Source organism: Penicillium cinerascens (assembly GCF_028974065.1).
Source record: "Penicillium cinerascens strain IBT 15544 chromosome Unknown scaffold_4_segment0_segment0, whole genome shotgun sequence".
In the NCBI taxonomy this organism is placed as follows: Eukaryota; Fungi; Ascomycota; class Eurotiomycetes; order Eurotiales; family Aspergillaceae; genus Penicillium; species Penicillium cinerascens.
In genome coordinates, this window is record NW_026695297.1 from 856,852 (window position 1) to 878,112 (window position 21,261).

A 21,261-nucleotide genomic window follows, 5' to 3' on the forward strand; every position below is an offset into this window, starting at 1 on the left:
TTGATTTAGGGAACCGGTAATCCGGAACCCCCCTCTGCCTGATATTCTAGGTTTCTTCCACTTTCTGCTGATCAAATCACCCCTGATTTCCAAGTGTTAGTTTTCTTAGCTATAGGGATTTCTTTTCTTTAGTTTATATAATAGAATACCTAGTTTTATCCTATTTAATCGCTATTTTCGCTTTCTATTATATCTCTCTTAACACCAAATCACTCAAGCATTCTCCTAACCATTTTGACTCCTCCCGCGACCGCGCCCCCTATGACTCGGTCGCGGATAAGGTGCGAGAGTTACGGCAGGTAAGTTAAAAGTGGTGGATAAAGCGGTATAGAATTTACTAACGCAATATCCTACACTAAGCCTATATAGGGGTAGAGACTCGAAAAATCAGCCAGGGTAGGGGTGTTGGATTACCGATTCTCTTGATTTATTGGGCGGCCAACTCATATTTCAATCTCGTTCATTCTCTTTCATTCTTATCCAAACTTCAAGTTTATACCCTTTTCACTTACTGACATCTATAATAATTTGACCATCCTTACCAATTTCATTGCGTACCATCGTCCCCAGATTCAAACTAAGAGCCTCAATCTTCCGCCTCGCCCAATCGTGATCCCTATCACCAGCCCCAAGCAACATAGCCCTAAACCTCTCAATCCTCGTAGGAAAAATCTCCAGCCGGTCCAGCACCAGCCCATTCCTACCACGCTTCATATCCCCCTCCCTAACAAGAACCCTCCACACAGCCCCAAGATCATTCCGATAATCTGCATGGACAGCATAATCATCCACGAAATCACCACATCCGTAGATAATAACTTTCCCATGATATATCTCCACACCCTGCAAATGGTGTGACGAATGGCCTTGCACGATATCGACTTCGCATTCATCAATTAGGAAATGTGCAAGGGATCTGACTTTATCTGCTGGGTGCCATGAGTAATTCGGGCCCCAGTGAACCGAGAATATCTTCAGCGCTGACTGTGTGGACGCGGTGCTTTGGTGTATATCACTGTCAGTCTCAACTCCTTTCACGCCAACTGGTTCCCTTGCACCGCCAGATAACAAAGCTCTCAACTTCTCTCTCGTCCCAGGTGTATAATCAATCAAATGAAATCCAGGAACAACATTCCATTCTTGTGGATGATCACTCGCCGCGTATATCTCCACCTTATACCCACTGCCCCCCAACCGTAGAATAGCAGGCCTACGAGCCTCACTACTCGTCTCGCCAGCGCCCGCAAACCCAACCCCCGCATCCTTCGCACACCTAACTGTCTCAACCAGCCCTTCGGTCCCAAAATCAAGGGTGTGGTTATTAGCCAGGCCCACGTAATCGACACCCGCAGCCTGCAATATCGGCGCTAGGTTCGCGGGGTGCATGCGGTAATTGAATGCTTTATCTGGCCATGGTTCGGGGAAAGTTGTTGCGGAGGTTTCGAGGTTTATAAGAGTTAGGTCTGAAGTGCGGAGGAGGGGGGAGGGTTGTGCCCCACGGTGAAGAATGTTTGTAGTTTCCATTGCCTAGGAGGGTTGGGTGTGTTTGGATGAAGTGGTCGGCGGTACGGCGGTCTCGTGGGTTGTGGACGTGTATTGGGAAGAGTTGGTCGATTAGGCGGCCGAGCATTACGTCGCCGTTAAATGTCAGGCTGAATGTCTTTGCCATTGTGGGTATTCGCTTTGTAAATTATATCAATTGCTGTTGTTCAGGATATTTGAGATAGGGTCCAGGTTGGGATCAAGTCATGATGACATCGATAGCCTTCGACCCGGGCCGAGTTACCTACATGATTCTATATGCAAAACAAAATACCATGGAGAGCAGCCATTGAGAGAAGCAATTCATTTGTAGAATACAGTTATTCCTAATACTTTTTGAGAAGTTTTGAAGAATAGTAGCACAGTCCAGGGATCCATCATCCCAGCCAAACATTCAGTGGTATCATACGCAAATCACCGAGTATTTGCGCCGTGTATCAAGTGGTGCCCCGCGAAACAGGAAAGATAAATAAAAGTTTTGATCTCGTTAAATTCGTCACAACTTGGGCCAGTTGCGAAATTAGTGGCGCATATCTGCCAGTTCCCGTTCTTTGGCACGCAGCATCTCGCGCATCTGCTCAGCTTCCCGTTCCAATCTGGCACGGCGTTCACGCTCGGCGGCAGGATCTGAGAGGGACGAGATGCCGGGCAGAGTCTGCTGTTGCTGGGCGGAGGGCCCTGGGGGCTGGTATGCCTGAGGTCGGCCCAAGTGCGAGGACTCCATCCGAGCGTGGGGATCTGCCTGGTTTAGGATGGATGAGATCGAGCTCAGGCGGCCCGAAGGCAACGGGTTGGCAGATGACATGATGGGAGGCAGCTGATTTGAACCTGACTCCAGAGTCGTGGGGATCGGGAGAGCTTCTGAAGAGGTTTCGGCAAGGGTCCGCTTCATTGGTAAAGCAACAGTATTAGGAGATGCAGATCGTCGTCCGAATTGAGCGCCTGGCGAATGTCCCAGTCGTTCTGGCTCCATAATTTTAGGGAAAGTGTGGTGAGGAAGAGGAGCGGAGTTGATGCGGAAGCCGGTAAAATCCACCGGGGGCGGAGCAAATGATATAGGCCGCGGTTGATCCATAGGCTCACTGCTCATGTAGCGGTAGTGTTCGTCGTGATGAGCCAAGGCAGCCGGAGATGCCTCGGGGGATACGGATGATCCATTAGAGGAGTGGGTGGCAGCAGTGGGAGACTGGTCGCGCAAAGCAGGGACAACTCGCTTGCGACGCTTGATGATCGACTTTTTCATCGTTGTCGGGCGATAGCAACCATGGAGCTTGTAGTACAGTCCTGTTGAGGGTTAGCAAATGTCTTGTGGAACTGACAAGGGGAAAAAAACGAACCACAGGCATTGCAAATAGGATGACCATGTTCGTCTCGTCGCCACAGCGGAGTCACAGTCGTCCCACAATTTTGGCATGCAACCAGAGTCGAATTACCGTCAACAGGAGAGTTCTTCGCGGGAGCCTCCGTCTCAAGAGCCGGAGGTGCAAGATTGTTATCAGGGGCCGATGTTCGACCCCATGATGGGTGAACGGGCGCGGCACCTCGATGCGAAGCTTTATAGATACGGTTGTTGTAGGCCGGACAGCCATCGCATCCTTCTGCACCACCAGTACCATTGCAGCTACCACCACCGGGACAAGAGCCCTTGCAGCCTCCTTCTGATGCCACAGAATGATCGTGCTGGTGAGCTTGTAGATGTGATTTATCGGCTTCGGGACCTTGTTGCATGCGATTTCGTTTCGTAGGACGAGCGACATTGCGAGCTTTCAGGTAAAGACCGCAGGCATTGCAGATCATTGATCCAGTGGGAGAGCGGCGCCAGAGTGGAGTGGATTTCGTTCCGCAATTACTGAATAACATCGTCAGTATTTCTCGACCAGGCACTACGCAGAATAAAATGGAGGAAACTCACCTGCAAGAGTGCCCCAGAAAAGAGGTGTCCTTCTGTGCCCTTGGAGATGTCTTATCCTGGGCACTAGCGGATGGTTCCCGGCTCAATTGGTCCGTCGTTGGGCCCTGATCTGGCATAGGACTCTCCGATGCTTTGAAACTGGGAGCATCGCCATGGCGTTGAGCCAGATGTTCGCGACCCGCCTGCGCAGACGAGATCAGCTGCTGAGCAGCATCCAAGTCCTCCCAGGATGGCTGTCGCATGGAGCCCATGGATGTTCCGGTGTAAGAGCGTACTGATTCCATGGGAGAAATGGACGCTAACATTACCACCTCGTTGCCGGGCCGGGGGATCTTGTCGGCCAGTTTGATCGGAGTAGGAGGGAGGGCGGATATTCCAGGAACGAAGCGATGAAAAGCGAGAGGATAGATGCTCGGTGGATGGGAAGTTTACGTCGCACCGCAGTTGAAAGTCGAATTCACCGTATCACACACAACCCGCCAGAGGTCAAAAGTCGGTCAGGACAGCTGGGGGAAGCGGCACGCCTGCGGATTGACTGCAGTCGACAGGAATCGCAAAGACAGGGGCAAGGCGCGTCACAAGGGGCGAACAGCACGATTGACAGTGACAGACGGCGATAGATGGCAGGATAGCCTTCTAAAAAGACCGCAAGATATTCAAAGAGTGTGGCGACCCAGAGGCTTAGGGTCAGGTGATGGCGATTGCGACAGCTGACAACGTGTGCGCAGGCTGACTTGGCGCTGTGGGGGATTTCGGGGACGCTGATCGGAGGAGCTAAACAGAAGAGGGCTGGGCGCAGCTGCTAGGTGCTAGGGGCCTGCAAGATGGTGATCACACCGCGTTGGGAAGAGGGTGGTTTTGAGATTCGAGGTGGAAAGAGAGGGAAGAGAGATAAGGGAGAGAGGTGGGGAGGCGTTGCAAATTCGGTGGTCCGAAGTGGTTGACTAGGGGGTAGAGGAAAAGGGAAACTGGGAAGGGAAGGCGGGTTTGGAATGATCGAGTCGAGCCCTGCTTATCGAGCACATCAAAAAAGGGATTACGGGAAGTTTTTGGCTTTATCGATCTACGAAAGGGGGGATCGGCGAGGCTATCATATCAGTCTAATCACACCACTGCCGAGGATCGCTATCTCATCTAATCTGTTGAAGCGTCCAAACTACCTGTCACTTTTAATTTTGACTCTTTTGTGCCCTTGTTCAAGTCTGCAGGAAATCTCTGATCGTGATGATCTGGATTTTACATCTGTCACTCCCCAGATCGCATCATACCGGGCTCCACCGAGTCCTGATGAAGTTTAGGGGGAAGAAATCAGTGGGAATGCACCTTCCGAAGTGAGGCCTGGTCGGGCCAATGCGCAGGCAAGCATCTTTGTAGACGCCCTCATTGGCTGACGCGGCCCTTGGACCGTTGTAAGCAGCAATCTAGGGTTTCTTATTGGTCCTCGGCAGTGGCGGGATCCATCCGAGACGCCTCCGTTTGACTCGTTTGATTCTTTTTCTTGCCAGGCTGTCACTAACGTAATCAAAACCATATTAATAGTTAATCAGCTGGAACCCGGCACCGGGCGTGTGTACCCGATGCAGATCAGCGCGATCCATTCGTACTTTGTCCAAATAGGTATATGGTCTCGACCATATTTTGGTTAGGATAAGTCTTAGGCAGTCCCGAGGCTGCGTGACAACTGGCCTTAAGACTCTACATCATAACCAATAAACGATCCACCAATGTCATTTCATGCGAGAGCTCTAGCCACACGCCCGTCCAAGAAATATAATACAGATGCTGTCAAATGGACTTATCCCCATCAGGTATCAAAACGAAATGAAAGCAATCCCCACTATCCAGAATCCCCATAGGCTGAGCACTGGAACTCTCATGTCATAGCACTCGTCGAGTATTCGTATATCGCGTCGCGAACAGATCCATTTCCTTAATGCGACCCACAAGGGTCATGCAGAACGGGTCCTCGCTCCAGCGACGCAAGCCACTTAGACCTGCTCGGCACCCCAGCCCTGGTCGGACTCGCGCATGTTGGACGGAGGCTCGATGGAGGGGATGAACTCGAGGACGAGGTAGGCAATACCGGTGATACCAATGATGGAGGCGGCGATCTCACGCAGGACATGGCCGTGGAGGATGATGCAGCCGACGAAGATGTAGACTGGCAGAGGTCAGCGTTGCAACGGGGGAATTAACAAAGGCGCACGTACAGACACCACGGCCCAGGAAAGAGAACAGGAACGAGGCGTAGCGGTAGGCGTAGTCGGGAACGTTGGGCATGAACTCAAGGCCACCAACGACTGGAAACACGTTAGCACTTGATCGTTACGCGCGGGATCGCATGACTTACCGAGACCGAAGACGATCACGTACGCGCCGACGATGACGGAGCTCATGCTTGCCGGGAAGAACTGGCTGATACCGCCCAGTATCATGATGACACCCACCGCGATGTTGACGAGGCGGCTGTTGTCCCCAGTTAGTTCACTCTTTATCAACTTGCTCGGCACTCATCCATGGAGAGTATCACGGAGAGATCCGCGACGAGATGACCAGATGACATACAAGATGTTGGAGAAGTCCATTTTGATGGTATTTTCGGGTGACTCCACGGAGTGATTTTCAGGGTTTCGAGGTCTAGGTTCGCAAGGCGAGGTGTCCAACTTGCTTGGCAACGGCGAGTCGGGAAGGCGATGGAGATGGTTCGTGAATTGCTAGTTCTTTTCGTTAGTCTCTTTGGTACGGTCGGATTGATCGTGATTGATCGTGGAGCGGATGAATCCACTGCTGAATCGCAGCTGTTGATTCGCAATGTGGGGAAGGAGGAGGTGTGGTTGCAATCGTACCTAGGAAGTGATGACAGGTCGAAGGGAGAGGAACAAACAAGATCAGGACTTAATGAATGGAGAAGCAGAACAGGGGCAGAGACGGGGAACAGCTGCGGCTGTCGCAAGCAGCGGGTCTGCCAAGCCCGGCTGATTCAGCGGCATTTGACGAATCACGTAATGAATTCGTGGCTGCTCATTTCATACGAGCCCAATGCGATAACGATGTACGAGGCGATTCTGATTGTGTTTAGATACTCGCGATCGCCTGCTGCCTGTGCTCTAGACGCACCGTTGCCAGTCCGTTGGCAAACCGACTCGTCTGTAAAGGATCTCGCTGCACTGCATCATACATGGCATCCAAATCGGTCCGATTCCGATCCTCCGCCGTGTTAAGGCTCTCGCCGGACGTCTGTGCGTTCTTGCCAGGTACTGTTTGCTAGCTTGTTGACGTTGTGATAACCCACTTCATTGAGGTGGTTGACGGTCTTTTGGGCGAGATCGTGCTGAATGGGACGTGACTTCACCAGTGAGTCCATAACCATCGCAAGTATTGTTTCTGGGGTGGGCGACGGCTCCTCCTTGGCCAGTGGTGTCCCCGCTAAAGGTAGGCTACCGCATTCATTGAGCACCTTTTAAACTCGGAGGGTAGCCTTGTCGGCCTGGGCTTTGGGCATTGCATTGATAGCAGGCTCCAAGATTCTAGATATTCACAAGACGGCCAATCTAAATTCGATTAATAGCGAGCAATACTTTCGAAAAAGCATGTTCCAGAAAGATTGGGATGTAGATGATCATCTTGAGCCTCAAAATTGTTTTACGTCATATTTGCATAATGGGAGCGTGAAATGGTTTATTTACAACGCGCGGTAGAAAATCTCCCACTGTTTGCTGAATTCCACTGGCTCGACGCCACTGCTCAAAGCTTGGCCCGAGTCTTGCTCTGCAGCACTTCCTTGACCAAGGACACCGCCTCATTGGCACAGCCAAATGATGCCTGATATCCAAAGCCACCATGGCCATAGTTATGCACGATCTGCACACCCCCCACCTCGTCCTTCTCGACCCGAGGACCACCTTCACGCAAAGGCCTGAGGCCAACACCGTGGCGAATTATATCGAGACCCTCAATTCCCTGTCCCGGCTTGACAAGTTGTGGGGCAACTTGAATCGCACGCTTCATGATGCGGTTGGCAAGGTTGGGATCCGGCAATGGATCCCAGTTGTGCTTCTGGTAAGAACCTCCCAAAATGGTGCCACCGCCCACAGCACGAGTCATCGTGTACACGGCCTCATCTGGCCCGTCGTCGGTTCCGGAGGTGGAGCACATCGGGCCGGCATCATTTCGGACTACCACGATCTGGCCACGGGCAGGATACATCTTCTCATCGGAAACTCCACCAAGTGTCTTGGATGACAGACCCGTGCAGTTCACCACTACGTCGGCCCGTTGCCCCGAATGGTGAGCATTGGCAGCTTCGGTAATGTGCTTAAGTACGGCTCTCTTGAAGACTGCGCCGTTCTTAGCACATTGGCCAACCAGCCATGGGAGGTAGACTGCGGTGTTGATGCAGACGGAGGTAAATTCTTGGGCGTTGTCCATTTCAGCGTCCAGCTTGCCATCGGGGATAGATTTAAACTGAGGGGATCGTGAGCATATCTTTGTAGGGCTTGTGATTTCGCAAATCTTACATTGGGCACTACGTCTTTGTACCACGGGTTAGGCTTCACTAACTCCGAGAACCAGTCGCCGGTGGCCGACCCTTGGTCCTTCTTGCGGTTGTAAACGACGGTGTCTATAATTTCAATTAGAACATATTTCGCCAGATCTCGGAGTATGAAAGACGCACTCAGGAAGTGGATGCCCGCTTCGGGGTGCTTTTCTGTGAGTTCTTTCAACGGCGCCCATGTAGCCCGCTCCCACTCTTGATGCTTGCTGCCTTCCTTGCCAGTACTAAAGGGAGGCCATGGTTAGCTGTGCTCCAAATGGTAGGCTGATGGACCGATCATACGGCATGTAGTTGGCGCCGGCCCATGGTGAAGCATATTCGATGTCATAGTCACCAGGCATGTGCTTGGCGAGGACGGTGACTTTATTGGCGGCGTCCTTAGACAGTAGGTATGCTGTCGTCAGGCCGGACACACCGGCTCTGTTCATAGGTCAATTCATTGTTCAGGCATGTATCTTCTTGCTGGGTGGAGCCGGGGTAGCATTACCCCAGAATAACGATATTGTTCGGCATGTTGAATTGGCTATTTCCCCCGGTTCAAAATTGTTTGACTTGAAGAGAGTGACAGAAAGAAGAGGACACAGCGAGCAATTGATCGCCGATGACTAGAATGACTCAAAGTACCAGTAACCACGAGCGGGGTGAGGAGCTAATCTCACGTTCCCCAATTTGATAAGAGAAATTGATTTGGAGTAATTTACAAGTCGTACGACACGGGTCAGTTCACTTCTATTTCAGGTGGCGGCGGGAGAGGCGGTGTGGGTAGTAACGAACCAAACTAGTTTGTTACCATAAACGCGCAAAAGTTTTCAAAGTGGAGACGCGGAGAGATACAGGGCAAATACATTGTTAAATACAGCTCCGCATTCTTGCCAGACCACGCGGAGCTATCGAGCTTGAGAAGGGGCGGTATGATTGATAAACAAAGATATCTGATGCCAGGAAGCTCCCGGAATGGACCGCTAGGAAATGGTTATATTGAAAAGACCCTTTACTTATTGGCCCCATGTTGGAGCAAGGGCCTTCTCCGTAAAGTCCCGTGTTCTCCATCTCGGGCTCCACTGTATCCCTAGAAATGAATGAATCACATCTGAAATGTGAGAGTGAACGAAGGCCAAAGTGAGGGAAAGGTGAACTAGGTATGAATCCTTGATATTTTCGGAGCACTACGGAAAGGAAGCATAGAGGACGAATCAATTGGGAACAATTAGAGCTTAATGTTAAGCTCTGTCACCGATGTAATAGAAGGGAAAAGTCTCACGTGTGGCCCAATCACGTAGGGAGAGGGATTCACCGCCCCCGACTCGGCACTCAAATCTGGGCGGATGCTTGAATTCCTTTTTCAATTCATCCCACCCGCAGGGCTTCTCTACTCTGCGGGCTGTTACCTGTTTCCCCTTGTATTTCGACCCTAATCTATTCCCTCTATATTCACTTTCAATACCATAAATGTCGATACTGTCCTCGGGGCCCCTCTTACCACCATGTCTTCCCTCACACACGGTGGCAGAATTGTGCCCATACTTACGGGTCACCAACAACAACCACCAGACTCCACTACCCCGGAGACCGATGTTCTAGAGACTCGCCTTTTACCGCCTCCCTTTCCCCCCTCTCCGCTGCTGGATCAGCCGGATGAAACCGCAGTAATGCGTCACAAAGGGGCCATTGACCTGGCGAGTCTCGAAATGCCCTGTTTAAAGGAACGCGGTCTGTTTGCTCTACCAACGGAAGGAGATGGTAAGATCCCCAATGAAACTGATTCACAGCTTTCTAGCGGAGTACCCAAGCTTCATGCTGCATTTACCGTTTATTGACGCGTCGAGCAGGAAATTGCCTCTACTACTCGCTCTCGGACCAATTGTGGGGAAGCTTCGATCATGACAACGAGATCCGCCAACTTCTGGCAGACCACATGGAGAGCAACAAGAAGTACTTCATGCAGTTCGTGGTTGCTGAAGGTGGGGAACGTCGACGTCCCAAACGAGCCACCCAATCGGCCTACGCTACGCGTTCCGCCGACGTGTCCGTGCCGTCTGAAGAAGACAAGGAGAGACGGTTCGAGGAAATGGTGACTTCTACCCGGAAGAACGGCGAGTGGGGCAGCTCGGAGCACCTTCAGGCATTCTGTCAGGTTTACAAGGTGGACATCAATGTTTACACCATGGACGGTGTCCAGGCGTTTCGGGATGTCAATGCTACACAAGAAGAGCATCGGGACGTGACTCACGTCGCCTTCCACGTATGATATCTATGCTTGAGGGACCATTGGGCTGTATCTAACCGAAAACAGGACTTCAAACACTACTCCTCGGTGCGGCCAATCGATGGCACCCACAAAGGCCTCTTTACTATTAGAAAGAGTGTCGATCGCGTTCCCTTGAGAGAACTCGGCGAGGACTTGAAGGAGCAGGCCTCCTTCGACAACAAAGATTCCCATGACTCCAAGAACGCCGACATTACCTCGGAGACCACCCACTCCTCCAGAACCTCTTCCTCCGACATTTCTCCCTCCACCACCGCCACAACACCCGAATCCACCTCAAAAGACACCGGTCTGGCCGTTGATGTATTCCAGCCTTGGGATATTCAGTCCATCCAAGAAGGACTTGGAGGTCGATATGATCGTGACACCATCGTTGACATGCTCCAGAAATGCCGTGGCGACATCGATCGGGCATTTGCAGCTCTCCTGGGTGAAAAGTCCGATGCTGCACCGGATAAGAAGGTCGTTCCGGGCCCTACCTTCAATTCGAGTATCCAGATGTCCCGAGAATCATCCCCTTTCAGCACCGGCAGCAAGCGTTCTGCTGAGGACAGTGAGGACTCTGATGAGCCTCGACCGGCCATTCGGCGAGTGCGACCAAAGAGACGCATTGTCTCCAATCTCACCCTGGGCGTCGGCATCTCATTCAGAGACGACCAGAACGAGCTCGTATCCCTTAACCTCCGCATGAAGGCAGAGGCAGATGCTGAAAAGGCCAAGGCTGAGTCTGGCACCGACGACACGCAAGAATCATCCGACCAATCCGCCTCGGGTGTCAGGAGAGGTCCGCGCCGGAGCGGCAGACTCTCCAAACCACGACCGGTTTAGGCGTGATGAAGCATTTTCAAGGTCATATAGCAGACCAATTCCTCGTTATTTTGCGTGCGCCCTAGATTCCCATCTTTGTTTGCAGCGATGAACTTGCATTGTGATGGCGTTAGCGTGAAGCATATGGCTCATAGGAGCTTTTTTTTTGTCATACGTGCATGGCCACATGGAACAGCCAGGTTGGCTGGAGAGGCGTTTTGACTTATTTGCATGGAGGGATGTGCCTGGAGCACTCCCTCGACGGATCACGAAATGCATTTCTTTTTGGCGATGGCTTGGAGGCTTTCTCACTTCGATGTTCTACCTTTAGAGGTGACGTGCTTGTGTGCGAAGATCTTCCATTTGAATAATCAATGCATTTCCCACCTTCTGGGTGGACTGGCTTGACATTTTACCTCTTTTCTTTCCGTAGGGCAATGGTGGGCACAACCGAACCATCACCCATAGAGATGTGTTCGGTTCCAGCGCGTTGGACGTTGAGTAACACAGCAGGTGGTTTTTTCAGTCGAATCAATTTCGATTCTAGACAATGTAAGCTTATACTACTTTGGTGGGCTAGATTGGTCAGGAGGTATAGTCTTGAGGGATGCAGTTTGTATACGTCAAGGGAAGTGACTTGAATTCAGATAAATAGTCCCATATCTCGAATTTAGGTCGGAAACAGCGAGTTTCCAATACAAGAGGAAGAGCAGTATTGTATTGCTGGACCAATGCATCAATCGACCTGGTCCCAGACCCCGTTCGCCATATCGAGTGCAATCTCACTGAACTGGTCAGGCGTCAGTTCGTGTGCTAGGGTGACCCGAATCGCATATGTTGTCGCAATGACTGAATCCAGCTCCAGTCTTCTATCCCCAACCACCTTCATGATATGACACAGGAGAGTCTCCATAGGAAAAGGCCGTGATGCACGGTAGGTGCACTTGACGGTGTCAATATGCTGACTCCGAACAATAATATCGACCGCGGGTGGACCCATATACTCCTGATGATCACCGTCGGATGCAAGTCTGATCTCACCGGTAGCGCGGTCACAATACTTGCCATCCACAACTGGTGTTCGTCCCTCATCATGCCACCCAGGGGCGTGGAACTCCAAGGGATGGGTTGATGACATAATAGAGGGTAATTGGGATAAAATGTCTTAAGTATTAAGTATCAATGTAGTTTTAGTTTGATAGTATAACTTTTTTGATGGGTTTCGAGTTATGTTGTGAAGATGTAGATGGAAAGTCTGAGATGTGCGATAAGGATGCTTTTATATGCGACAGGGTGGGTGGCAATAGTTATATGCACGCTACCTCTGCGGGTGACCCTCAAGGGACCCTTGGAGAGTCCGGGTCAGGGTCATGGTCGGTGAGTTTAGACCCTGACCCTTGGAGGTGCGGGTGGAGGTTCCTGACTTTGGACCCGTGGGGCGGGTGAGTGCCAGGTCTAGTAAAAATAAATTCATGCTATTAGGACGGCGTATTACCTAGGACCCTAAGGCATTTATTCCTCTCATCTACTACTACCACTCCCGACACTTATCATTTTATTACTATCCTAGACTAAAGCGCCCTGTAATTAGTAGATAGTAGGAATATTAAATAGGGTATAGCCTGTGGAACCTATTTAGAACCTATAGAATCTATTTAGAACCCGCGAAACCCGCTAATAACCCACTAATAATCTATAACCCCTATCTATAACCTATCTACAGTCCATATCAATCCATTTGATGTTGGATCAATCCTCTAATGGATGTTGAGAAATTAAGGGGTAGATGATCAGACGAAAAGAGGATGAACAGGTAAGTAATGGAAGAATTCTAATAATATTTTTGCTCGTTCTCAGGGGGATATTTATGTCCTTTTCCTAAGAACTATTTTCTAAGGGAAATGCATATAAAAATGTTCTCCTACACCGCTGCCCAGTGGTCCATGAAAGAACATCCTCTAGAACAAGCAAAGAGGGTGATATAGATGAGGAGCCTATATATACAGGCTGCTCATGTAGCCCAATTTCAATAGCCTCATGGGCCTAGCTGATTAATCAGCAGCCATCGGGGCAGAGAGATGCCGACCGATATTAGCGCCTTAGGATGAGGGCTCTAATTTCCAACAATGGACGTTCTATTTAAACCTCTAGTAGAAACTTGAGGGATGTCGCTCCGATGGAAACACCATCATGTTCAATACCCGTTCTACCCAGGGCCTCTTGCGCTTAGTCCTCACTGAAGATACCGGCCTTGGCCCTGCTGTGGATGACCACCTTCTCGATCGCGCCAGTGAATTCAGGGTGTCCCTGAACAGTAACGAAGCGGCGCGGAGCATAAATGCCCTGAACAGCACAACGCGGAGACGACCCAAGCAAAGTGACACCCGGAGGGCAATTATACACAATGCCCTGGTGCATTTGTTGAATGCGCTGGACAAGTTAGCACAGCCATATCCACACCCGACGGAAAATACATACAATCTTCTCCAATCCAAACAACTCTTTTCCCTCCTCGGTCAAGTCCATGTCACAGACAGCAATTTCCCAGCCCTGGTCATTCCGCCCGACCTTCGCGCCCAGCGCACGGCCGACAATCTGGTGTCCGAAGCAGATCCCGAGAATACGCACCCGATCTTGGGCTAGGACCTGCTGCGTGAATTTTACCAGGCGGTTGATCCACGGAACGTCCTCATATGAATTATGTTCTGCAATTCGGCTATCAGCATTTCTGCGTGGCGCACGTTTCAGGAGCAGAGACTTGACCCGGTAATAAGCACAGCGTCGATATCCTCCAGCTTTGGGTATTCTTGGGCGTCGACAACGTCCCACTTGGTAATCTGTAGCCCGGTATCTGGATCTAAGCATTCTTTGCCTAGTATTTTGGCGCTGGACCTGAGGAGCGCACTGAAGATGCCGCAGTAGCCTTCATCCTTGTAGTATGCGTTGACAGCGGGAAGCGGTGTGCCGGCTTCTAGCACGGCAATTCGGAGGTGGCGCTGCATCGTATCGGTGTATACGAGGGCTTGGGGATCTATATCGTGGGGGTATTATCACGCGTAGAGCAACAGGCGTAAGGAGTGACGTGAGGTTGAGGCGAGTCAGAGGCGAGTCAAAATATTTGCCATAGTCACCGATCGGGCCGGCGACGACCTGATTATCGATTATCTCTTATCGCGGCTTCGGATCCTGGCTTTGCCACTAATCCCCCACTCGGCATTTTCGATCTGCAGCGTGGCCCCCTGCTCGGCTCGTCTTACATCAGACCTGCATTGATCTAGTTGGGGCTCATGTGGCTTGGCTAGTCCTTGGGTGTAGGGCTGTATCCCCCACTTTGTTGCTTTATTTTTTTTTTTCGTGGTACCGCGATCTCCGTCGATCGAAGCCGCACTCTAATCTTTTGACATATCTACTTTGCTTTCTACACCTGGCGAAGCTATATATTCGAATCCCTTTTCTCTCATCATGAGCGCTAACGATGGGGGAAGCCAGGCTGTTTCCCGCCCATCTGAGGCCACTCCGCTCCTGCGAGAAGAATCGCACCGGGAAAGTACGCCTTATTACAGCGTGGTCACCAGCGGAGATGGGGAAGCAGGGTCATCGAGGAGTGAAGACATCAATAAGGTAACCACTCTCGGTCTCACTCGAGTCAGTTCCTCGTCCGGGCTGGAAATTGAACCGAGCCTAGAGAGATTGGTCTCCGATGACTCCACAAATGGGGGAGTTTGTGATGACGACGAGGACGACAATTACGCCGCGCAATTCATTGACGTATCTCCGACGCGATTCTGGCTGATCTTCTCAGGCGTGATGGTGGGGTTCCTGATGGCTTTCTTCGACTCGACTCTCATGGCTTCCAGCCATCCAGTCATCACGTCCTATTTCCATGCCGCCAATGCGGCATCATGGCTATCCACTGCATTTCTGCTTACATCGACGGCCTTTTTGCCCCTTTTTGGGCGCATTTCTGATGCATTTGGCCGTAAACCTGTCTATCTCTTTTCTATTACCATGTTCTTCTTGACGACGGCATGGTGTGGCCTCGCCCAGAGCATCGGTACCTTTATCGCTGCCAGAGCGCTGTGCGGAATGGGTGCAGGTGGTGTGATCTCCATGGGCCAGATCATTTCTAGCGATCTGGTGCGCATCGAGTATCGCGGTATCTATCAGTCATATCTCAACCTCTGCCTCGGCACTGGCAGCTGTTTGGGACTTGCATTCGGTGGTCTTCTTTGCGACCAGATTGGATGGAGGGGGGCGTTCTTTATCCAACTTCCCTTTATCTTCGTCCTGTTCATCATAGCCTCCTGCACGATCCCTGCGGGCCTTGGAGTGAAACGGGTCGGATCAGAGCGCATGAGTGTATTGCAACTGATCCGAAGCATCGACTTGACCGGCTCATTTATCCTGATTCTGGCGGTCACGGCATTAATCATGGGGTTGAATCTGGGTGGAAATATCTTTCCCTGGAGCCATCCTCTGGTCATTGGTTCCTTGGTGGCATCGGTCATTTTAGCAATTATACTGGTGCGGTATGAACGGAACATCCCTCGAGCCGTTCTACCCATCGAACTGCTTTCAAAGGACCCTCGCGCTAGCATCATCTTCGGCAATTTCTTCGGGGCTGTTTCAGTTCACACCATGATGTTCAATGCCCCATTGTACTTTCAAGCTGTGAAGCTTTCTAGCCCGACTGACTCTGGCTTACGACTTGTCGCCGCTTCCATCGCGGTTACTGCATCTAGCGTCGGGACTGGGTTTCTCATTACATGGACCAGGCGTCTGAAGCCCACGATCATCATCGGCGCCTGCTCTATGCTCCTCGGAGGATGTGCCGCGGCCACGATGGGTGTCAACACAGCCCCTGCAGTCGCAATGCTGTGCGTCTCCTTCTCCAGTCTCGGACAAGGCTTCTCGTTTCCTGCTCTGATGGTTTCGATTCTCGCTACGAGCGAGCAGGATGATCAATCCGCGGCAACTACGACTCTGGGTCTCGCCCGTAACCTAGGGTCGGTGATGGGCGTGGCTATTAGTAGCTGGATCTTCCAAAACGCGCTTGTCTATCAGCTTGATCAGAAGGTGACCGGTACCGAGAAGTCACATATTATCGGCCTTGTTCGCAAGTCTATTCGTGCTATTGGTGATCTTGATACATTCCATCGACAACAAGGTTCGTGCTCTGTTGGAGATTGTCATGGTTTGCGTTCTCTGCTGACATCTTTTAGTGATCGGAGCATATGCCATGGCACTTCGTGTGACGTTCATGTCAGCGGCTGTCTGGGGCGCGATCATGTTAATACTCCACTCTCGGCTTAGACTACCTCGGCTGGGTAGTAAATCCAGAAAATAAGCGACTATTGGGGAGTTGGCTCTCACTCAATCTGCCGTTCCTAACTGGGATCATATTGATAGGATTGCGAGAAGCAATCAAAAATTAGATTTAAATTCCAATATCGCATTCCCTAAATCCATTGTAGGGTACATCTTGATTCATTATTCGACATGAACCATATACCAGTCAATCAATTAAACTATGGAGTAACGGCCACTGCAAAGTGGTGGAAAAGGGCGGGGCCCCACTTTTTTTTTCTCGCCCACCTCCGCGTTCGATCCAATCTCGATTTCAGCTTCAATCCACGCTCGACTTCCTGCCTCGGAGTGTTCCGGCACACTGCAGCTGTTCGAGGAATGAGTTGGTATGTTTGGTCGCCGTGACTGACCTGACAGGCCCGCGAGCTGACATCATCGTGGAACAGATTCTCGAGTTTCTGCCCCTCCGCCTTTCGATCGCCCGCGCCTACTATCGGCCCGTTGAGAGACAAGACAATTCCCAGAACTCTCTTCGGCCTTTCCTGTGGTCCTAGCCTTCAGATCAGCCTGCGCACCGGCAGCGAACATGGCCATTCGGGTACAGCTACGTATGAGAACTTGTATATTCGGAACCTCTGTGCTGGCCCGGAATTTGGCTATCCCTGGGGGCTGAGAAACGACCGAGCGTGCTCATCTCAGAACTGGGCCTGTCGCCCGATCAAAACCGAAATGAACCTCACGACTCGCTCGCAGTCGAAGGCCCAACCTTCGAATGGGAACCCGAAGACGACAAACCCACGGGGCCAGCAACGTTCACCACGACCGTCGAGCGCAAACCGCAAAAAGTCCTCTGAAATAATGGAGAATAAAGCGAAGAGAGTCCGGACGGGCTGCTTGACTTGTCGGGAGAGGCATTTGAAGTGCGATGAGGCCTTGGGACGATGTCTGAACTGTCGAAAGTCAGATAGAATCTGCAGACGCGGTTTGCGCTTGAACTTTATTGATATTCAGACCGTTGCACCGCCCCATATCATCGATCGTGCCCACGGTGCCAAAGTCACGTTCCGTGATGATTCACGAATCATCGCATCCGAATATGTCGGGGGCTTTGAGAGATATCCACCCGTCCAGCACGAGAGTCCGACCGAGGAAAGGAGAAATTTGCAGCAGGAAGTGTTCCAGTCATTGGGGCCTGATCAGTTAGCGAGCCTTTTTCAATCAGTCGCTCACTCGTTTGATCCGACTACGTTTGATTTTTCCCACTCCGCGGCAGCGGACTTTCTTCTCGGACCTGATGCTTGGCACGAGCCTCATCTTGTGCCTGGCGATGAACTGCTCCCTCACGGAACATCGAACTTTGCGCGAAAATTAGCCATGAAACAGTACAATCCCTCGACATTGACCGACCCCGAACAAGTTCATCTCTTGCGAGTTTTCGTTGAAGAGGTTGGGCTTTGGATTGATTCGATGGATCCAATGAGACATGTACGTGCCCGGTACCCTGAAACTCGCCGCTTGAGTTAACAGTATTTAGTTCACACAGGTTCTGCCATTCTACGCCATTGAGGAACCAATGCTACTCAAGGCCTTTCTAGCATGTGGCGCTCGGCAAATCTTTCTCTCCAATCCTTCTTACAGAGAGGAAAAAGCATCTCATTATTATGAGGCAGCCACTCAAGATCTAATGAACGCTCTTCAGAATCCCAATCGTGATTCCGTTTTATGCGCAGCGGCCTCGCTTGCATTGAGCGTCTTTGAAGCACTGTCTCCGCAGCAAGCCCCACAGACAAATCACATCGTGGGGTCACGGGCTTTGATTCACGAGTGTGGATGGACTGCGAAGACCCCTGGTCTCGGCGGAGCATGTTTCTGGATTAGTGTGGGTATGGAGTTATTGAGTTGTTTGCACCATGGATGGACCCTATCATGGAATCCAGATACTTGGGGAGTCGACATGGATATGGACCATACGCATCCTTTTGGAAAAGGAGAAGACCTGTGGTTCCACCGCATCCTCTACATCTGTGCGAAGATCGCAAACCTTCGAGCTTCCATACAGCAACTGCTATCATCGACTGATTTACAAAGTAACCCTGCCCAGTTCCATGATTTATTGCAGAAATGGAATCATTACAGTGGTTGGTGTGATCAATGGGACAAACTTGTACCAAGGTCGATGAAGCCTCTTGGCCATTTACAACCGTGGCAAACTGGCTATAAGTCTTCCTTTCCGACAATATGGTATGCATATCGCATTTGACTGGTTTCTGTCTCACTTATTGACCCTTCACTACAGGTTGCCAAAACGGACAGCAATAATTTCCGAGCTCTTCTATCATACTGCTCGCATATTGCTTGCTAAGACACATCCTATGAAGTCCGATCTTCAAATGGAGATGAAGGAGATGCAAAAGGCCCACGCCCACGACATATGTGGCCTTCTTGCAAATACCAAGGATCGGACCATTCCCAGTGTATCAATCCGCTGCTTCGCAATCGCAGCAGAATGCTTGGAGACCCGAGAATCCCAGGAAGAGGCTCTTGGCATCCTTGACGTGATCTCCACTGATAGAAGCTGGTATGCTGAACCCGTCAAAGAGGGACTTAGGCACCTCTGGGGCTGGCATAACCCCCACCCTGAGACGATGGATCCAGCGCAGATGCACAATCACTCCTATGGTCTCGACCCAGCTCTATCTATCCCGAAGGTGTTTGAATTCCCCGCAGGCATCGCAAATCCTCTTTCCAATACGGGCGACTTTTCCATGGAGAATCATCCGTACCATGGGTACTATGTTGCTCCTCACCATGGGATCGACCATTACCAATATGGTCCTTATTTGATTTGATCTCATATTTTGGGACGGCTGTTTGAACACTACTTTTTCTGTTATGATGCTTATATTTGCCCTACACCCCTACATTTATATACCCAATGCAAATATTTGAAATCACTCTGAAAAGTTTCAACAGCGTATTAGAAAACCTTGTCCATGATTTCCATCAACCATATTTTAGGGATCCCTAGCTTCCACCACCAAGTTTATCAGTCGCTTCAAGTGGCATGGTCCTAGAAAACAGTCCATGACCAATGGCAGAAGATCACAGAGGGAGTGTCTAATGATCTTGGGAAGACAGTTCCTGGCCGGTTCATCGTGCAGAAGACTTGGCGGTCTGCACGGTAATCACGTTACTATCACGGTTAGGCGTCAAAAGGCGGCCGTTGCCCTGGCTCTGCTAGCATTGAGACCATTGCATACCTGGTTTTCACCCCCCTCACCATCAAAACAACTTGTTTATTATGGATTATAACAAACCTCTTGATCTTCTTCACATGGCGGAAGAGGCAAATTGGATCAACAAAGGTAAATATGGCTCGTGCGGACGGCCGTATCTGCAACTGGGCTACAGGTTACCATCCCCAAAAGATCCCTTGCCAGCTGGTAGATGGCTTCCTTAACGGGTCTTACAATCTTGGACAAAAACTTGCTTTTGAGGACGGGACAATTTGGTTCCTCCGCTTACCCCGTGTAAGCAGTATTTCCCCTGAATATGCGGACGAGAAAGTAGCCATGGAAGTGGGAGCCCTTCATCTTGTCCTAGAGAGGACATCTATACCCGTCCCGGAAGTCTACGCTTGGGGCCTTGCTAGAGAAAATCAACTTGGTCTGGGCCCTTTCATCTTGATGCAATTCATCGATGGTGTCTGCCTTAACCATGCTTTTGGTGGAAAGGATTCGAGACTGCTTAAGGAGGAAACTTCCGATGCTGATGTCGAATACGTCTACAAAAAAAATGGCGCAGTTCATGCTGCAGCTATTCAAGATCGATTTCGAACAGATTGGCAGCTTGCCAACTCCAAAGACAAAATATACCGCGCCTAGTCGTCCACTCACGTGGAAAGCACGCGAAATATTGCGGGTGGGAGGTGTCAATATATTCGGTTCGTCCTATATCTTAGGCGAAGGCTTTTACTAACGACCATAGATGGCCAAGAAAGAGACTTTTCCACTACAAAAGAGTTTTTTCAATCCATCAGCAAGCAGGACTGGCAACAACTACGACACCAAGCAAACTCAATTGCCGGCCCTAGGAGTGCCAGATCAAGATGCGCATCGATAAAAATATTGGAGTCTCTGATACCCGATATGATACACACGACATACGATCGAGGCCCCTTTAAACTCGTTTGCGATGATTTTGGGCCGGCAAATATGATCGTCCGAAGTAAGGAGGACCTTACAATCATCGCAGTTGTTGATCTTGAGTGGGTTTACGCTGGTCCAGCTCAACTATTTGGCTCGGCTCCCTGGTGGCTGCTCTTAGATCGCCCAGTCAATGACGAGTGGGATTTTGAAGAAGGCGAGGCACCCAAACCCACCGATCGCTACTTCAAATGCCTAGAAATATTCAAGCATGTGCTAGAGGAGGAAGAGTCAAAGATGGTAGGAGACGACAAAAAGGAACTTTATGAGCTCGTGAAGTGGTCTGAGGATTCTGGTGCCATGTGGCTCCACGTGCTTCTCTCGAGCGGCTTTTTTGACACCCCAAGCTTCCCGTGCATGCAATTACGAAGACACAAAGGTGTTGATTGGTGGGAAGAGCGCCTCATCGAGTATGGGAATGCAGAAGAAGTTGAAACATTCGTGGCCGGCAAGCTAAATGATCTCGCAGCATATGACGAGATCAAGGAAAAAGTCGAGCATTACAAAGCTCTCATGGACAACAAAGAGATGGAACTGGAAACGTTTATTTGCATTGTCTCCGAACTTCTTAACTCCGATTGAAAGGCTTAGTTGCGAGGAGAAGCTCACCTGGTTGTGAAAGATCATGTACATAAATCTGGTTGTAATCAGATGGAAGAAGGTCAAT

At 50.5% G+C, this 21,261-nt stretch overlaps 10 protein-coding genes across 10 annotated transcripts; 4 read left to right on the forward strand and 6 right to left on the reverse strand.

Moving 5' to 3' along the window:
• Nucleotides 1–504: 504 nt before the first annotated feature.
• N7498_008279 (CapA family protein) lies at nt 505–1,524 on the reverse strand (the record flags this gene model as incomplete). Its single annotated transcript, XM_058455341.1, has 1 exon — nt 505–1,524. The coding sequence occupies one exon, from the start codon at nt 1,522–1,524 to the stop codon at nt 505–507; it is 1,020 nt and encodes a 339-aa protein (XP_058305329.1).
• Nucleotides 1,525–2,062: 538 nt separating this feature from the next.
• sreA (siderophore transcription factor SreA) lies at nt 2,063–3,759 on the reverse strand (the record flags this gene model as incomplete). The annotated part of the gene is made up of 3 exons (XM_058455342.1): nt 2,063–2,826; nt 2,880–3,391; nt 3,455–3,759. The coding sequence occupies 3 exons, from the start codon at nt 3,757–3,759 to the stop codon at nt 2,063–2,065; spliced, it is 1,581 nt and encodes a 526-aa protein (XP_058305330.1).
• Nucleotides 3,760–5,442: 1,683 nt separating this feature from the next.
• N7498_008281 (TVP15 family protein) lies at nt 5,443–6,039 on the reverse strand (the record flags this gene model as incomplete). Its single annotated transcript, XM_058455343.1, has 4 exons — nt 5,443–5,615; nt 5,665–5,754; nt 5,805–5,920; nt 6,020–6,039. 4 exons carry the CDS (start codon nt 6,037–6,039, stop codon nt 5,443–5,445), a joined length of 399 nt encoding a protein of 132 aa, XP_058305331.1.
• A 1,159-nt stretch (nt 6,040–7,198) lies between these two features.
• On the reverse strand, nt 7,199–8,522 carry N7498_008282 (FAD-dependent oxidoreductase; the record flags this gene model as incomplete). The annotated part of the gene is made up of 5 exons (XM_058455344.1): nt 7,199–7,918; nt 7,972–8,075; nt 8,130–8,233; nt 8,292–8,429; nt 8,497–8,522. The coding sequence occupies 5 exons, from the start codon at nt 8,520–8,522 to the stop codon at nt 7,199–7,201; spliced, it is 1,092 nt and encodes a 363-aa protein (XP_058305332.1).
• Nucleotides 8,523–9,493: 971 nt separating this feature from the next.
• Nucleotides 9,494–11,103, forward strand: N7498_008283 (uncharacterized protein; the record flags this gene model as incomplete). Its single annotated transcript, XM_058455345.1, has 3 exons — nt 9,494–9,749; nt 9,839–10,251; nt 10,303–11,103. The coding sequence occupies 3 exons, from the start codon at nt 9,494–9,496 to the stop codon at nt 11,101–11,103; spliced, it is 1,470 nt and encodes a 489-aa protein (XP_058305333.1).
• A 715-nt stretch (nt 11,104–11,818) lies between these two features.
• On the reverse strand, nt 11,819–12,220 carry N7498_008284 (uncharacterized protein; the record flags this gene model as incomplete). The annotated part of the gene is made up of 1 exon (XM_058455346.1): nt 11,819–12,220. The coding sequence occupies one exon, from the start codon at nt 12,218–12,220 to the stop codon at nt 11,819–11,821; it is 402 nt and encodes a 133-aa protein (XP_058305334.1).
• A 1,088-nt stretch (nt 12,221–13,308) lies between these two features.
• N7498_008285 (type 1 glutamine amidotransferase) lies at nt 13,309–14,084 on the reverse strand (the record flags this gene model as incomplete). Its single annotated transcript, XM_058455347.1, has 3 exons — nt 13,309–13,512; nt 13,561–13,787; nt 13,841–14,084. The coding sequence occupies 3 exons, from the start codon at nt 14,082–14,084 to the stop codon at nt 13,309–13,311; spliced, it is 675 nt and encodes a 224-aa protein (XP_058305335.1).
• Nucleotides 14,085–14,544: 460 nt separating this feature from the next.
• N7498_008286 (putative MFS multidrug transporter) lies at nt 14,545–16,429 on the forward strand (the record flags this gene model as incomplete). The annotated part of the gene is made up of 2 exons (XM_058455348.1): nt 14,545–16,249; nt 16,305–16,429. The coding sequence occupies 2 exons, from the start codon at nt 14,545–14,547 to the stop codon at nt 16,427–16,429; spliced, it is 1,830 nt and encodes a 609-aa protein (XP_058305336.1).
• Nucleotides 16,430–19,760: 3,331 nt separating this feature from the next.
• N7498_008287 (uncharacterized protein) lies at nt 19,761–20,273 on the forward strand (the record flags this gene model as incomplete). The annotated part of the gene is made up of 1 exon (XM_058455349.1): nt 19,761–20,273. One exon carries the CDS (start codon nt 19,761–19,763, stop codon nt 20,271–20,273), a length of 513 nt encoding a protein of 170 aa, XP_058305337.1.
• A 264-nt stretch (nt 20,274–20,537) lies between these two features.
• On the forward strand, nt 20,538–21,176 carry N7498_008288 (uncharacterized protein; the record flags this gene model as incomplete). The annotated part of the gene is made up of 1 exon (XM_058455350.1): nt 20,538–21,176. One exon carries the CDS (start codon nt 20,538–20,540, stop codon nt 21,174–21,176), a length of 639 nt encoding a protein of 212 aa, XP_058305338.1.
• Nucleotides 21,177–21,261: the final 85 nt, after the last annotated feature.